The following is an 18,546-nucleotide window of genomic DNA, read 5'->3' on the forward strand; positions in this document are numbered from 1 at the left end:
AACGCTGGTATACGTCATTAAAGTGCAGTGTGGCACAGAAGTTCGATCTTCTCTAGTGATTTATTTTAAATAATTTTGTGTTGATATTGGTTTAATCCAGATATACCCACTGTCCCATGGGTAGATCACTAAACTCGTGCCACTGTTTTTTTATTTATAAATGAAATTTCAAGAGAACAAAATTTTTGGGCATATCTGGGTTAATTTATATCAGGGCTTCAAATATACACTGTAAGTTATTCGTTCTCTTACCTGTGGATTAAAATATTTTAATTATTTTTTCATTAATCCGTACGTTGTTGGTTTTTTTACACTATTCTCTTTAAGGCTTAAAAAAATAATATTCTTATCGTTGCGCCAATGATAATTTTTTAATTTATTCAATGGATTCTAATGATTTAATAGAGTCGTCGAGCAATTAAACAATTTGCGAATAATTTCTTTTCCCATTGTATATCTTTTTGCTTTTGATGAATAGCTAGAGACTTTATTATTTTTTTGACTAGTGAAAGATTTTGAATTTTGCAAATATTTAAATAATTACATCAATGTCCGGTTTCGTTGATTATATAATATATTTTTAATTGTCCGCTGAAATTTCCAACTTAGCTCAGATGTATGTATGTTAAATAAACATATATTTTTCTTTAAACTAAAAAAATTAAATATTCTGAGCGAAATTGTTTTGAGCCACACAGTTCACGCACATAATAACAAAGCGGAATCCTTACCCCGAGCGTACTCTACCATTTGCATCGCTCACAATATATGTTATTTTAGTCGGCTTCCATAAAGTACCATATATTTACAGGTTTTTCGTGAAATTTTGTATACAATTACTCCTAAATATTTCATATGACCAACTTTTTTCATAATCAATAACTATTTTGATATTTTTATATCCTACATCTTTACAATGTATACACATACATTAAGTTTCATTATTATTTACTTTGAGTACATTATTTTATATACATAAACATATTTTTTTAATTTATAAAAGTTAGAATATGTGCTACATACAGTATAAACTGTAAAAAAACGTTCTGCCATATAAAATATGGGAATTTACTCGAGTGCTCTATTTAATTATATGTAGTAATAATTTGAAAGACCTATAATTCTTAGAAAAATATTTAATAAAAAAGGTTTTAATATACCGTTCAAACTATTTTTAATCTAAAAATATTATGTAACAACTATGATATAAGGTTCAAAAGTTGACGACGGCTATGAACGTCATCGGCGCTTGGGACATGTTTTCCATGACGTCAAGCGCGGTGAAAGTGTTTTGCAAGCCTCAATTAATTTAAACGTGACGGTGATCTCTACTTTACTGATTAAGTTATTTAAATATCAAAATACTGGTATATCGTCTTAAGGGCCGGCGCTAAGAACACTTACCCCTTAAAAAAGTTCGTAAAAATAATACAAAATGTTTTTAATAATGTTTTTTATTTTATTTTATAATTAAATAGCGTTTTATTTAATATTGTATATTTTGCGCAACCTGGAATTTAAGATAAAATACAAAGTGCTTAAAATTCATTTAAGTAATTTTTTCAAATATAGTATATAAAATGCTCCATGGTTTGTCGGCAATACTTGCGTTAAAAATAATCACCCATATTGAGTACATAATAAATTAAATAATAGGAAATTCATCCTGCAAAATAATATTATAGAAATATTTTAATAATAATCCGTATTTATAATTTAAAATGTTTGCCAAAAAACAAACATTAAAACTAGTACACTAAAAAATATTAGGTACTGTAATTATATTTAAATATAATAATAGAAATTTTAATAAAATATTTTCAATGCAGTTAAAAAATAAAAAATAATTTAAATCTAATTTAAATTTAACTCCTTTAGTGAAGGGAAATTTGTCGCAATCTGGCAACACCGGGCAAGCGAACGCTCGCTCTCCCTCTACGCAAGTGAATTACGAAACTTTTACACCTGTGTCATTATCAATTTGTACGTTGCCTAGTGAGGTTATCGTTTAGGCAACATAATTTGTGCATATCCTTATTATGCGATAACTCACTATAACCTTGAAATTCGTTGGGTAAATTATCATAATAATTTCTCGCTCTATTGCTCCCCGTCGTTACATTGATCGAATTGTGTAACAGAAATTTCTAAAGGGCTATTCTAAGCCGCTCTTCATAATTGGTTCAATGAGGATTGATTGTAGTAAATGGCTTCTAAAAAATGCTTAATGATGAAACATGTGAGCTAATGTAGAAAAATAAATACAAATAATATATTTTAAATGAATGAAAAATATGTATACAGTTCTTATAAAAATCTGGAGTAGCTCATACTTAAATTTTCCCATGCGCTTCTCCCCTGTTTCATCATCACACGTGGATCATAAAATTAACTCATGAACTGATTTTAATTGATTTTGATTTTTTATGACGGGCAACACATTACGATTGGAGCCAATGTAAATTGTTTATTTTTTATCCATTACGACTCCGATCGTAATTATTATTGTAAACTGACAGTTGAGCGAGTAGATAATTTTTAAAAAATATTTCCTGCGGTTATGCGCTTAATCATCATCCAAAAATATACACTGTCATTTATTATTCTTAAATTGATTACTTCTCCATCCAAATTTAACGCATGACCTTGAAAGTAAACAATCATTGCCTTTTGTGATGAACGGCTGACAGCTGTGGAGATGTTCGATCGTAAATTAATTTTACTATAATTTCTCATTTTTTTCATCAGTCATTAGTGTGCAAATATAGTAAAGAACATTACTTATCTGTATTTGTATTATTTAGTGGCGCCTAGTTGATAAGAAACATTCAGCGAATTGCGCTTTTTGAAAGATAATATAAGTCGATTATTATGAAAATTGAATAAGTTTAAGCTACATCATTCTTACTGAAAAAATAAGTAGATAGCAAAGTAATCATATCTTCATTTTTTATATTTACCACTTTATATTTTAAGAATTTTATTGCCACACTGATCCTTAAAATCGTTAAAATTTTCATCACTACCAAAAGATGTCATATAATGCATTTTTTAAGGTACGTTTTTTTAAATATATTGTACTGTATTCTGAAACCAATATATAAGTTCATTTTGCTATCAATTTTTCAAAATTATTTGTTGAAAAAAACGTGTTAAGATTTCTGGCTAACACTAAATAATATTTTTCGCTACACTGTAAATAATTTTAAATAATAACTAGAAAAATAAATAGTTTTCATTTCTGATATTAAAGATTTGTTATCAATTTTTTTTAAATTCTTATTAAAAGACTGAATGTCGACGCCAATTTTACGCTTCCATTTTGTTCTCATAGCTATCACATGTCATGCTGTCATAACAAAACTTGTCCTAATAGCAATACGTCAATCAAATCAAATTAAACTAAATATCAGAAAACTGAATATTGCCATAATCCACTCTAATTTATTTGGAACATGCCCAGCAAAACGCATGCTATGGCCAAGATGCTTGGACTCTCATTGACGTCTAAGAATCGTGGATGGCAAATAAATCTATTGGGGATTAAAACATTTTTACAGCAATTGAAGTGTTTCAAACAACCTTCCCGCGACGGTCAATGTCATACTATATGATAAAAATTTAAACACGCCTTATTAACTCATAAATTTACGCTTCGCCTTTGCAATATCGCGCTTTGCGATTGAAACCATGTTTTATTTATTTTATAAACCATTATTTAATTAAGAGGATTTCAACAATAGCCCTGTACTGACCAAAAAAAAACACGAAAAATAATGTAAGAATACCTAAGAATAAACTCACTATAGCTACGCAGACATTCGATATTATTTATCACAAAAATGTTTATATATTTACCATAAAAAATCCTAGAAACAATACTCATAACCTAGCTCACGAATAGTATTATGCTATGTGTCATTATCGGATGCTCGACCACAAAATTTCACATGTAAATTACACCTTTACTAATGGAAGTACAAGATGTGGAGCTAAACAATAATACTATTGGCTCTAAATTGGCCTTCTCTCCCAAGCTTCGGTCAAGGGCCAGAATAAAAGACAGAAAATACTCACGACTCTTTTAGACATCAAGACTTTACACTTTATATAAAAATAAGCACAATTTTTGTAGTGATTTATGAAACGTAAATTGTGTTTTGTTTTATTTTGCATTAATTAAAAACTAAAGCGCTAAATCTGTTGTTTTAATCAACGAAATGAGTTATTTAATTATGAATGCACATTACATTTCCGGATGATTGTACAACTTCCAATAAAACACTATTCTACCGATTAGTGGGTGAAACGCGTTTCGTTCTATCAATTATTTACGCTCTTTACGTCATTATCACAGTTATGCCTCTAAAAATAGACTATATGTTCTACAATAACATAAAAATGTAAATAAAATTATTATCAATTATACTTGGACTACGATGACGATAAACGCTCATCCGATTCCCATTCATCAATTAAATCTGTCCCTATCTTCCAACGATGCAGGCCCATAAAACGGTATTTGACCGTATCGATTTCGTCATTGATTGACCATAGATTTGTTGTTTTATTACTTACATTTACTGTGGTGAATGTGGTTCTCAAACGGCAGAAACTCGTGGGCCGGCGGCTCTCCCACATCCACGACCCACGTGACCTTCCTCTGGATGGGAGACGACATCTTCACGAAGCGATCGGCATCATCATAAAAATCACCAAAAGCACTGCACACAATAGAATCTCACTCTTCGCAAAACGATGGCTGCGGAAGAACCGATGGCGGTTTTCAAATTATGCGAAACTTCACAAAAACCGGTTCGTTGACCATTAATCAAGGGTTCAATGCTATGCAAGTAGCCACAGTTTTATTTTTTAGGCTGATGATAAATTATTGGTATTGATCGTGAGTCAAAAAAAAAATGTGGAGTGTGTATTTTTTTAGATTGTGAGAATTGCGTTGATAACTAGTTGCATTTGGCTTAACTATTGTAGATAAGCTTTGGCGAATGTCTGGATCGAAGACAGTGGTTTTAAACGATTTTTGTGCGTTTTAACTAATTTGGAAATAGTACTGGTAATAATAGTTGTAGTTTAAATATTTAAAAAACATAGACACATAATATTATTATGAGTTAAGAGGCAAATTTTGTGCCACATTCTGTTTTCTCATCGATAATACCTCTTTATTAGCAAAAACACAAAATATTTACTATTTATAATGCCTGAACCTCACTCGCTGGAAGTTGTCCGAACCGAAGTTACAACCGAAGTCGGCCGAGATCTATGACTTCGAGTAAGCGAATGACGTCTGGACGGCGGCTTCTGTCACGTACACCTCCCATATTTGCGCGTGATCGAAAAATGTGCCAAATATTCGCAATTTTTAAATTGTCATATTATTAAAATTACGCTACTGATAATTATAAAAGTTTGTGTGGGCACTCACCAATATAATATCAAAATATTCAATTTACGCAAAATATTTGTTGGCTTTTGCAAAATTCCATAAAGCATAAAAATGATACTTCAGAATACGAACACCACATCTGTGACTATCCTAGAATTTGTCGCCATCGATTCTAAATAAGAATTCGTTATGGTGTGATTTTTGTATAAACCGATCTAGGAAAATACATAAGGATATATATATACGATTTTTTTAACAAAATCAAGTACCACTAATTATATTTTAATTATTTAATTTTATAAAAAAATATATAATTACGATATCTGTTAGAAGAATATACTATTAAAAATATAATTAATCTCTTTTGGTGCCCTAAAATATTCAAAGATGTCAGTAAGTGTCTGTTGAAGTCCCCGATAAGCATGTGGTATTATAACTTGACCACGTGACCACGATGCAGCACTCGTCATGCGTGTTGACCATAGGATTCCTACGCGCATACTGAAATTTAACCGAACTACTCGTTGTATTTCAGTTTGTAAAAAATCATATCATTATCTCTCTCACTCTCGTCACTTAGCACGCGAGAGAGCGAAAGGAGAAGTATCTCACCGCTCGCGCTCGAAAGAGCAGCTCCGACTTTGGTCCGTTTGCCGACAATGTTCGGAAGCGCTCGAAGCTGGCCAAGTCGACTGAATTACCCCTACTTTACCTCCCGTTCTCGGTAACCTCGGACAACTTCCGAGAGAATTTAGAGCGGGCAGAACCAAACTCGACTGAAATAACCCACTATATTCTCTGTCCTTGGCCAACCTTGGCCAACTTCAAGAGACTGTAGTACAGGCATAATAATGAGATTAAAACGAATAAATATTATACATTAGATAACCCGATTATTCTCGAGGAACTGACGTTGATGCGATCAAACTACTCATGCCATCGATCAGGAGTTTAAAATCCTCCAAAATATTTTTAAAATTAAATGATATTCGACGCAATATAGAGATACTCGCACAATAAGATGACATGTACACTAAGTGTACATCACAGGAAACCAAAGATTTTTTTCATTTTAGCACAAAATATTGGTTTATTATAATGAATTTAAATATAAATTTAATGAAAATAAATTATTTTTGGGTTTATTGCTATATCCCATTAATAGCGGAAATCTGAGCTTTACTATCCATTTATATTTATTAAATTACCATATATTATATTAATAAGATTATTGACAATGTCATTTGAAGCTTACTTTTTAATTGGTCGCTTATAAGAAGCTTTAAATTATAGTTTCAATGTGTTTTATTTCCCAATTAGTTTTTAAAAATTTAATTTATTGCACACAGCTACAAATATATTTTAGCAAAATAAAAATATATTGATTTTATAATATTATAGACACTTAATAATTGAGTTCACTCTAAAAAATATATACACAATTGATTGTCTATATTAATTTTGTTACAAAATAGTTAAAATATGGTTTTCTAAAAAGGCGTTAAAATGAAAGAAAATGTCTCTAAGAATAATGCATTGAGCCAAAAAAGTTTGAGAATATATGGTTTTGATTAAAATAAAAAGTTTTATGCATTTTAAGCATAAAGAATTTTGGTCTGTCGTTTTTTACCAAATTCTGGTTTAAATATTGTAGTTCTGCAATAGAGAGCGTTGTACAGTTATGATTAGGTAATTTTTGTAAAAGTTTCAGATACAATAGATTTTTTGAGGTTATAAATAGTTTTAATGAGTGGTTCTATATGTTATCTATAGTCATAGAAATAAAATGTTTATTTAAATTTTTTTTAAAGGCTTATATACATATATAAAAAAATGCTATCTTTTCAATATATGTATGTATGTATTTTTACAATTCTTTTATTTGGCACTTGCAAAAGTCCTGCTTTCAAAGATAACGGTTCTGCGAATAAACAGCACGGTGAATATGAAAGCGACAGAAAAATCATCAAATTGTTCCCATCGAAACGAAAGCTGCATTAGTGAAGAACAATGAAAATCGGAAACCACACACCACGCCACTGATTTTATCACCTGGTGATTTAAGTTCACCTGTTCGCTTTATGCACCGCTGGTTATCACGGGTGTTGCCCGTTTAAAAAGATTACAAACCACTAACCTCTATCTAAAATTGGATTCGCGAAAAGAAGCAATTTAAAAAAAAAGATATGTATATACACAGTAATTTAGAAGTCGTGATTATGATGTTACACATCATGACATCACTAAGATGTGCAAATATTCTCATTTGAATACAAATTGCTCTTTCCTTATGCCCATCGGGTGTGCTTCTAAAAATAGATGAAAGGTACAAGTTACTACAACAGTCCAAAAATAACAAAATTCCAACCACAAGATACATCAGACCAACTACTAGACTAAACTCAATTAAGCATTGCACGACTCTATATTGCTCTCGTTCTCCAAAGGTCAAGATCTTCGAACAATTTCGTGACTAGCCACATTTGCTTGTTGTATGTGTGTAAATTATATTAATGTTACAACTGAAAAAAAGTTCTAAATCATAGAGCATCTCTCATTTGAAATTCACAGTAGTTTTTTTATGTTGTTGTGACTATTATGCTAACGGTGATGTAATGCCTTGTTTTATATGCAGTGCACCTTGAAACACCTTCGAAACTTCTGATAATAATTCTAAGCCAGGATAGACTTAATATACATTATATTATTTTATCAATTTTTTTTAATACTGCTTACATAATATATATAAAATGCATTGTTAGTGCGGTGAAAAAAATGTACACGCACCTATGATGTACACTCATTGTACATGTAAAAATGATTATTATTTTCTTGAATTTATTTTATCACGAAATTTATGAGTATATCAGTTTTAGAGATATCATACATTTTTAAGTTTTGCTTAAATCCTTAAATAATATTTCATTTAAGCCAAAATTTTTCTGGTTTTTAATTATATTAGTAAATAAACTTTTATTAATTTGATAATTTTTATGAATACGCGGTATATTTTTTTTACAAAATTTAATTTAATTATTACAGTAAAATAAATAATCGGTTCCTGCAGGATTTCCAGTAACATATAATAGAAATAAAATTTTTATTCGATAAAAATCGTTATATCCAATATATTTTGTTTTAATTTCTATTACAAAACATTTTTGCCCTATTTACCAATTTTAGTTACGAATTTTTTAATGTTTTAAATAGCTGTCATTTTGAAACAATATGGTGGATATGGTTGACTAGCGAACTTAGCCAAGAAATTTATATGATCAATTTTTCAGAATATATAAATAAGCATTAACTTAATTCAATAAATTAAAATATAAGGCTACCCAAAAATATATTATTTTTATGGATTTACCAATTTTTGATTTGTTAAAATAGACCCTATCTTTAATCAAGATTGCAAATTAGGTTAAGTTTTTTTAATCTGAGATATTTATGTACATAGTAAAATATCAATTTTATTAAATGAAATGTGATAACAAACATCTTTATCTCAAATATATGTATATGCATATGATACATACGTTCAAAATATAAAATAAATTATTTTTATTTTAAGTATCATTTTTACAGAAATTGCGAATGTTTTAAAAAGCCGCCATTTTTAAACAATATAGTATATTAACCGTTTTCAGATTACCGTTAAATTAAAATTAGAAGTCCACCCAAAAAATATGATAAAATTAATATTAGATCTTAATTTATACTATCGAACATTGTTTTTTGATATTTTTACTCCTTTCTATAATTTTTTAAAAATAAAATATTAATATTTAAAATAGCCACTATTTTTAATCAATTTAATAGAAATAACTGAGATATCAATTTATGTATGTAACTATATATTAAATAATTTTAACGAAATTCTACCTTATCTTCGACAGGTATAATGTTAATACAAAAATTGTTACATCCCATATAAAACCTTACGTTAATACTAATAACGTATTATATAGTATAACATATAGTATTTAATTAAAATATATTTTAATTCCTATTAATTTTCAATTTGTATTATATTTTAAAACATTTTTACACCCTACTTAATTCTCTAAGATTTTTTTAACAAAAAGGCCATTTTAAAACAAGATGGTGGATCAGCTTTTTAACTTTTTTAGAATAAATAGTTTAACAATTTGTTTGGGAAAAGCTTTAGTGTATCCTGATTATGCGTTTATTTATTTAAGTCGCATACTAAGAGAATATTTTTTCTATAGAAATCTACATAAAACAAAACACATATGATACGAAAATCAGCGTGTAATTCTACAATTAAATCAATTTATTTACTATGTAAAAAAAAATGTTACAGTCAAGGACATCATTTCGGCTTTTTCCAGAATGGTCAGCAAAATGGTCGTTTTTTAAATAATTTCTTAAAAATTAAATGACATGTATTTTTCTAGCCAAATTCAAGGTGAACAAATTCCCCATCTGATCCGCAACCTCAAATCCACGTCAAATTCAATAAAATCGTGCCGTCGCCGTCTCAGTGAAAACGACTTTTATAGTAATATAAGTGAGAAACGAATGAAGCATATCTAAACCGAATTTTTACTAATAGGTGAGCGCAAAAAACAATTAACATTACTCAGAAGTCAAAAATCCACGTCAAAAGTAATAAAATCTGGCACGGCATCGCAGTCTGGCACGGACCCACCCTTTCATATGCAGCGATATAAAAAAATGCAGTCATTGTAAAACAATTTAATTTAATTTTCAACAAATAAATTTGCTGATTTTTGAGATAATAATTCACAAAATACAAATTATTAAATGACATACATTTTCCTGCCAAAATTCAAGGGAGCCAAATGATCCCATCTGCAACTTTCTTAATGACGTCACAGGTTACAGTAATATCTTTACAGAAATGTATTGAAATATATTTACAATATATTCAAAGATTCTTAGAGAAATATATTATTTATCCTCAAGAACTACTTGACATATGTTTTATCATTATTTAAATGCTTTTAAAATAAACTCCAATTCATCATCATATAAATCTTACGTTCAGAAGTTAAAGCATATCTAATGAATCGCTTTATCCTCCACTTCTCCTAATAAAATGATTGCACTAAATCTGGCACAATTCTATTGAAGCAAAGCATTGCAACATTAAGCGAATAATATATTAATCAATTTATAAGATTTGTCAAACTTTAGATTGAGTATAAAAAAATAATAACTTGTTATGATGTTAGAATTAATATTCAAACTGGTAAATTTGGCCTACTAGATACATTCACATAGACCACGTTGTAAATTGTTATCACACGAAACCCTCATTTGGACAAACAAACGCACACAAACACTCGCACCATAGGCTTGATTTATATCACTTTTTGTGATGTTGCTGCGTTTTATTGCACCACGGAACACTATCCTGTTTCAGATGAATATCTAACTCGGAACATGTCACTGTATACCATAAAATGGTGGCGATGAACTCATCAACAGACAACAAACCACCTGTCGCATGATCCTTCCCTACACATTTGTACCATATATCATTCTAATTTATTGCAAAATTTGTACATAATAATAATAATAATAAAACAATTGTATATAAATCATAATAATCAACGAATCGATTTTTGTTATGTTTTCATTGCACTATAAACACTTGTTATCACTTCATTTTAACATTATTTAATTAAAACTTTTTTTTTCCGGTAATGCACAATATTTAAAAGAGGGGGAGTTTATGCACGCGATTTGGATGTTTATGGCTATTTTTTTCTCGTTGGCGGGAAAATAAAAGAGTTTGAAACTGAGACTGTACGTTGATTCAAAGTGGCGCGACCGAACGCGCACGCGCGTTACCATATAACTGCTGGACTACGCTCGTACATCACTACGCTACAGACACTACACGCTTACTACAAAGGAACATATTAATTTAATTAAATAAAATAATAATAAAAACAAGTACCATATATTATTATTAAATTTGCTTTTGTGTATATCCTGTGCTGTGTACAATTTTTTTCAAAAAAAAATATGTTTTAAATATTAGCATTTACGCGTTAAAAACGCAATAAACAAAAAATATTTAATATACTCAGTCGCTACTGTACATTACAGTATTTACTGTGCTGTACAGTAGCGACTGACCCGTAGCATTAGAACGGTTAAAGATATTTTATCGCTGTTCAATTTGCATAACGCGTATAAACATTAAATTGTGTTTTTTATTAATAATAATTTGTTTTAGATCATAATTAACCTAAAAAAATAATAACTGATCGTTTCCATGAGAAATTAAAATGAATTCATTTTTTCGTCATGGTTTAAGAGAAATATTGCTTTTTTTATATGTGAGATTTCTGTCGCAATGTTTCATGCTTAATTTTAATCTGATTTTTTTTATTTAAACTAAATCTTGTTTCTAGCGTTAGCAGCGAGTTTCGCTGAAAGTTGAAGGGAAAAAGTGCTCTTGTGAAAAGTGGAAAGGAATCAGCCTATTACCAGTTCGCTTTGCCCGCTGCGGCCTAGTAGCTGTGTGGGCCTAAGCTAACATAACACATATGTATAGTGTTTTTTATTATATTTTTATGAAGTAAATAAGGAAGAAGTTACAAGAACTAAGATCTAGATTAACTACGCAGCAAAAATATGTTTTTAAAGCAAATCGAGTTATCCAAGGCTGCAAAAACTACTTCTTTCTAAGCATATTATCAAATAGTCTTTATTCATGTCGTGGACTCAAAAACTAAAGAAAATTAATCAAAACTATTCAATATACAGTTATAAGTCGTATTGAAAAAAATATGAATCAATTTTATACCTCATGAAAAATAATTATTAATGTGTTGCTATTCTTTATTAGAATGGTTTTAACCTATTTTTTACTAAAGAATAACCCTTGAAAAAAAATCTCTTGCTTTTATTGATTTGGCAAAAGAAAAGAAAGTACAAGGTTCACGTTGAAATAACTATAGAAACGATAATAAGGATCAAAAACAGGTAATGCAAATTTTGTTAAACAATTTAGTGTTTTTCATGATATTTTTGATTTTACAATGAATTTATTTCTACACCCCCCCCCCCTCTATTCTCTATTTGTTGTTATATATTAGCCCAGAGGATTTAAATATGCATACTATTTCGGGTAGCTCGTGACTATTTTTTATATAAGAAGTCGCGATCGCGTCCTTTATTCTCCCCTGACGCGACCAATACGTCAGCGTTTTTCTTGCACGAGCCATCCAGATTCTCAACGAGCTTACCAAGCACAAGGATATTTTCGGTTATAGCTATGGTTATTGCTATTAAATAAAATCAAAGCAATAAAACGTTGAGAATAACTATTTTTTAATTTACGATAAATGCAATATGAAATAATAATAAATAAATAACAACAAAAATAATTGTAGAAAAATACATAAAATTAACTCACTACTCATAGGGTTAACGATGAAAGGCTGCTTGACTGGACCAAATCTGACGATCGAAGTGGAAGCCCCTGACTTTCTCTGGATTTTGAAGGTCTTTTCTGCGTTGATTTGCCAAAAGTAAAGTTCACTGGAAATTACGAGTTTAAATAATTTTTATATGGCAGAGCTCCAACATAAATATTATCAGAGAAATGGAAGGAGATCAACGACTCTTCTTATTTAAGGCGAATCAATAATGTATATTTTCATTAGAATATATTATTTGACTTTAAATGTTAAGCAGGTGCCCACACCATGGATCGCAAAAATCCTATAAATATAGAACTATTTGCTTGAAAGAACAGTATTTTGGTGGAGTATTTTCTGTTTTTTTTTTTAAAATCCATTATTTTCATGATTCGTTTAACGGATCTTGTACGTTTTAATTTCAACATGGTTATTGATGGTCTTAACAAACAAATTAATAATAAATCATAGTATTACAGCTAAAAAATATATAGCACATACTCAAAACTTTGTTTTGCATATATAGAATTCATTAATCAAGTATATTTATTATTCACCCATCAAAAATAAATGTTTGGGAGATAAACTAAGTATTGCACTGAATCTTCTATGGGGATTTTGATATTTTTTATAATAAATACTAATTAAACGTAAAGCTGCAGCGCAATACATTTTTTTAAAAATACATATTAGAGATAAGGAAAGAATAATATCATATTTATTTATAAACACCGACACGTGTGGTTACAGAAAATTATTTAATCAATACAGTAAACACTAATAATACTATATATTTTACATTTAAACCATTTAGCTATTTTAAGAGTGTAATAGCTTTAGAGATACAAATATATAGTAAAATTACAATTAAGATTTGTCATTCCATCAATATCTAATATCTATATACAGATAAGTATTTTTGGAAAACTGATAAAGAGAAGTTGTAAATTGAATTCACCTCTAAGCATTTTGTAGTCTTGTAATTCAGACATTTTCTTGTATTGATAAATTGTATGTTTATTGTCACGAGAATTATATTGTGTTTCTAAGGAACATGTAACCATGGAGACTATATGTACGTATGTATATAGTAAAATAGAATAAATTAAAATAATAAAATATATTGTTTTATTCATTAAACCCTGACACCTTCTTGTATCTTTTTGCATATGCGCTTTATAGAATATAAAAAATATTGTAAAAATTGTAATAATTTGAAAAAAAATATTCCTAATATGTTCATAAGTATTATTATAGAATACAGTACTGCATATCATCAACGATAAGCACATATGCCAATAAAAATTAAGTAGTGTGTTCTTATGTAATTTAGATAATGTTAATCTATTTGCGATTGCAAATATGTTACACAGTGTTACTTGCAATTTAAAATGTATCAAAATAAACAAAAATATTAATGTTAAGAGTCTTTCGGAACACTCGACAAGACAATGGACCATGCTGGATCCCGGAATCTCGCACTAAGCAAGATGCTATTTAGCAGAAACTGGAATGAAGTTGAAACTTATTACCATATAAAACAAGTCAATGAAAAATGTTGTATTGTGCAAGACGATGACTTCCTACTTTTTTAAATATGTAAATATTATTTTTGTAAAACATAGTTGTCACTTGAAGTGTCTATTATATTTTTGGGTTATGATAATTTAATTGCCATTCACCTGATGTAACAAAAGGTATCCCTTTGAACAGTTTCTACCTGTAATACGTAGAAAGGGAGCGCATTTCGTATGCTGAAAGGTGAACCGTGTGGTTTTTATTATTTTTTTCGGTTTGAAGGCCTTCGACAAACCGGAATTTTACAAATTATAACAACACAACCCATATAGATAATCCTTTTGAGTGGTCTTTTTTTGTTTTCGTTTCGCATTGTGGTTTTGAAGCCATATACAATGAAGAAAGGAGATCCTGTGCGAAAAATAATCCTGGAATGAATTTTGTGGTCACTTTGTCGCTATTATTAACTTACACGTTACATTATTGTGCTACATTTTTTGGGCTTAAATAATTCTCGTACTTAAATTGATACTATTATCCAATTGACTTTTTAGAATGGATGCGTGAAAATTATCACAAAATCCTAAAATAATATCTATTTTGTATATATCGTTTTCTTGACTTACTTAATTTATTATTTAATTTTTCATACTTATTCTATCTAATGATATTTTTTCCAGATCTTTATCTGCGAGTTGAAAATAAACTCATGAAACAGCTTTCAAGAACGATTGTACATTATTCATTGTTATTTATAAGTTTCACCAAATAATAAAATTCAAAGATATTCTTAGTATTACTAATTAAAAACTGCGGTTTAAATTAAGATACATAATAATCTAATCAATAATTAATAAATAGTCATCAGATTTTTGACTGTATTTTCAATGCCTTAAAATCATATTATGCATGATAAATAAATTTATTATATAAAAATAATAAAATATAATATATACTAATCTTTCGATTAACGCGGTAGATACGTGTAAATCGAGGCATAGATCGAAATTTATGATAAAGCAATCGAATAATATTCACATGTACATTTTAACGTCTCTTTAACTTATAAAGTAAACATTCAAAACAGCAATTGAAGACACTGCATGGGCAGTGGGAGATGTTCCAGGTGTAGGTCAAGTGCAAGAAGTGAGAGTAAGTCTTTAAAAAACGCGTTTGTACATCGCCACGCTACACGTAATTCAGAGTATTCAAAAATATGTTTTTTTATAACCGCATAAATCGAGGGATAAGTGTAGTCTTTATTTATTTGGTCGCAAAAAACAAAAGTTTTGATATTTCAAATACAGTATATACTTTTTTGATAGTTGTTACATAAATATGAATATTAAAATTTTTTTAGTAGTATGTACCGAAATATGTCCATTTTTTTAATATTGATATTATAGTTTTATATTTAAAAACTATTGTATCACTTTTAAAAAAACATTGTGAATCATATGAAAATACACTATTAATCAAAAACGGTAAAAACATTTTTTTCCTAAAATTTATATATTGAAGAAAATTTTTAAAATTGATTCTTCTAAATTTGTATTATTTTTTTAATTTACAAAAGTAATAAAATTGCTTAAAATAATAGTTTTTTACTTAGTTAATGAAAATTCTTTTAATCTATAAACCAAACTCTTATTTTTGCTATTGAGTTTGACAAATTCAGATCAGTTAATGTAAAACTTTTTGGTTCACGGCATCAGTCGCCTCTGATACATGTACATACTACATACGTACATATTCACTGCACCGCAACATATATTTATAGTAGCGTGACGCCTTATAATCAAAGCTCCCGATGATTATTTAAAAGATAATAATGAAAAGTAGTTAAAATAAATAGATAATTAAAATAAATATTGGAAGCTACGCTTCCACAGCTTCTATGTCAGCATATTCACTGAATTGCATGAATGTCATAAATGCTTTTAGAAATTAAATTGAAATACAATATCTTTGCACAAATTCTCAGACAACTTCCTTCGAGGAAACCATCAGCGATAAAATTTATCGTTACATAAATGGCCAATAAATAATGACAGAGGATCGAGTCCCGCATTCGTATCAAGATAAATTATAATTGTTAATGATTTATAGAGTTTTTGTGTAGTGATGCTGCCCGCCGTATTAATTTAACTTAAAGTGCCTTTATTAGACGGGATCCGTCCAAATGATGGAAATGAACGCAATGTTCTCTTTTTTGTGCTTTAAAAGAATGCCAAGTTCGCCGACCTTGGATTATCCAAACGTCGAGTTTCATCATCAAGACTTGCTGGCATGATACTATACAGTTTCCGGCAACTTACGAAATCGAGCGTGGTTTACTTAAAGTTGACCAATCTGTCTAATTTGTTTGATGGAAAAATTCTAGTGGAACCATTTTTTTATATAAAATAGTCTTATCTTCATAAATTTTACAATCATTAAATGAGATCTGCTGGTAAGTATTGCTAGTGTGGTCTTTGCGTGGCATGTCATCCTAATACAACGTAAACAGGATCGTCATTTCAGCTTTTTCCAGGGGGGGGGGGGGCATAAGTTGGCCAGTCAGTGGTCACATTTATAATACTTCGATTTCATTAAATGACATGCATTTTCCCGGCTAAATTCAAGAGAGTATGTTTAGAATTTACGTTAAAAGCAATAAAATCGTGCCGTCGCAGTAGAAACGTTCCTTTACATTAAAACTTTTTATAACAATATTACGAAGTGACAATCGAAGGAAGCAAATCTAAACCGAATTTTGTCCAATAGGAGAGCGCAAAAAATAATTATCCCTTTATTGCTTTTGACGTGGATTTTTGACTTCTGAGAAGTGATAATTGTTTTTTGTTCCCTCCTATTGATCAAAATTCGGTTTGAATATATTTTGAGCAATACTTTCATATTAGAAATCCGTAGTAATATCGGTAAGAACAGCTATCATATTTTTAAAACATAGTGTAATATCAAAGTGCAGACTAACTATGGAGCAATATGCGAGATGCGACGTCTGTCTGAACTTCTTCTTCAGCTTATTTTACCCTGAGAGATGAGTTGGCTAAGTTTATATTTTGACATCATAAAACTATAATTAGTGCTAGAACTTTCATTACGCTAAGTAGGGTTTGGTTAATTCGTGTACGTTAGGTTAGGGTTTAAACAGCAAATATACGTTTCGCAACTTTCAAATTGAATTTCATATATATTATAGATCAGCACAGAATTTCACTAGCGCCTATAAGTTAAATTATATTTTCGCTAGTAGAAATAAATGTAGGGGGGCAATTTATATATGTATTTATTAAGGTTTTAATATGGCCAAGACTTGGCGGCACTCTGGTAACACTAGCGTGACGGACACACTGCCTCGAGCCTCGTGCACCATACACACACTATAAAATATATTCAATAAAAATACTATACATTTTAAATAAATTGAAAAAAATGTCCAGGCGTTATAGATATAGGAGCTATCAGTAAAAAACAGATATCCAATACATGTGGACAGAATACTCCAAAGGGTTAAAATCTATGAAACATATGTAAATAAATATACGTACTTCGTATCTCTGAAGTAACATATGCATGCAGAAGAGTGCTAGTGTACCTAGTCCAACTGTATAACGGTAGATTCGAAATCTGTAAAATTGTCAACGTCATCATTTTATGGAATGCGTGATCCAAGGATGCTGCGTTTGGTACCTGTACATTGGAGATATGAACCAATCCTTATCTTTGCTCAAGTTATATCCACAGTTTTTATGCAAGTGCTTTGCAACAATTAACGTAGTGGATCTTAAACTTTTTGGACTCCCAGCGCCCTTACTGAATCTCGTTTTTTCTAAGGCACTCTATGTCAAATTAATATAAGTACACCTAGAGGAATAGTTAATGTTTAATTAATTAAAAAGAACAAATTTAATGAGCAATATATAAAATAATTGTCCCATGAAACGAATTGTTTGTGCATTACTGTTCGACAACATTGGTTAGAACAGTGAACACTCCATGAATAACTCTGCAATGACTCCTTTTCCGAAGATTTACTTTACATAAATGCACAAACAATTCGTTTTATGGAGCAAAATATGTATTTAAATGCACACATCCCTCAAAATAATTCATTATTAAATTGCACCCTTAAAGAATTAGGTAAAACTAGTAGTTATTTATAGTCTTCCACAAATAGTTACTGTTTTGCACTAC

General features: G+C 29.5%; 1 protein-coding gene across 6 annotated transcripts in view; it reads right to left on the bottom strand.

Annotated features, from left to right (window-relative positions):
• Dys (Dystrophin) overlaps positions 1-11,257 on the bottom strand; it is a 623,806-nt gene extending 612,549 nt beyond the window's left edge. For all 6 annotated transcript variants that reach the window (XM_088183010.1, XM_088183009.1, XM_088183008.1 and 3 more), the window contains exons 1-2: positions 11,208-11,257; positions 4,579-4,762 (exon numbers count right to left, since the gene is read on the bottom strand). In XM_088183010.1, the coding sequence (XP_088039136.1) occupies positions 4,579-4,681 (103 nt within the window). In that variant the 5' untranslated portion in view covers positions 4,682-4,762; positions 11,208-11,257. The remainder of the gene's footprint in view (positions 1-4,578; positions 4,763-11,207) is intronic.
• Between the last annotated feature and the right edge of the window lie 7,289 nt (positions 11,258-18,546).

This window comes from Plectrocnemia conspersa, unplaced genomic scaffold (genome assembly GCF_051122295.1).
Source record: "Plectrocnemia conspersa isolate PC_06_02 unplaced genomic scaffold, ASM5112229v1 ptg000003l, whole genome shotgun sequence".
NCBI lineage: Eukaryota > Metazoa > Arthropoda > Insecta > Trichoptera > Polycentropodidae > Plectrocnemia > Plectrocnemia conspersa.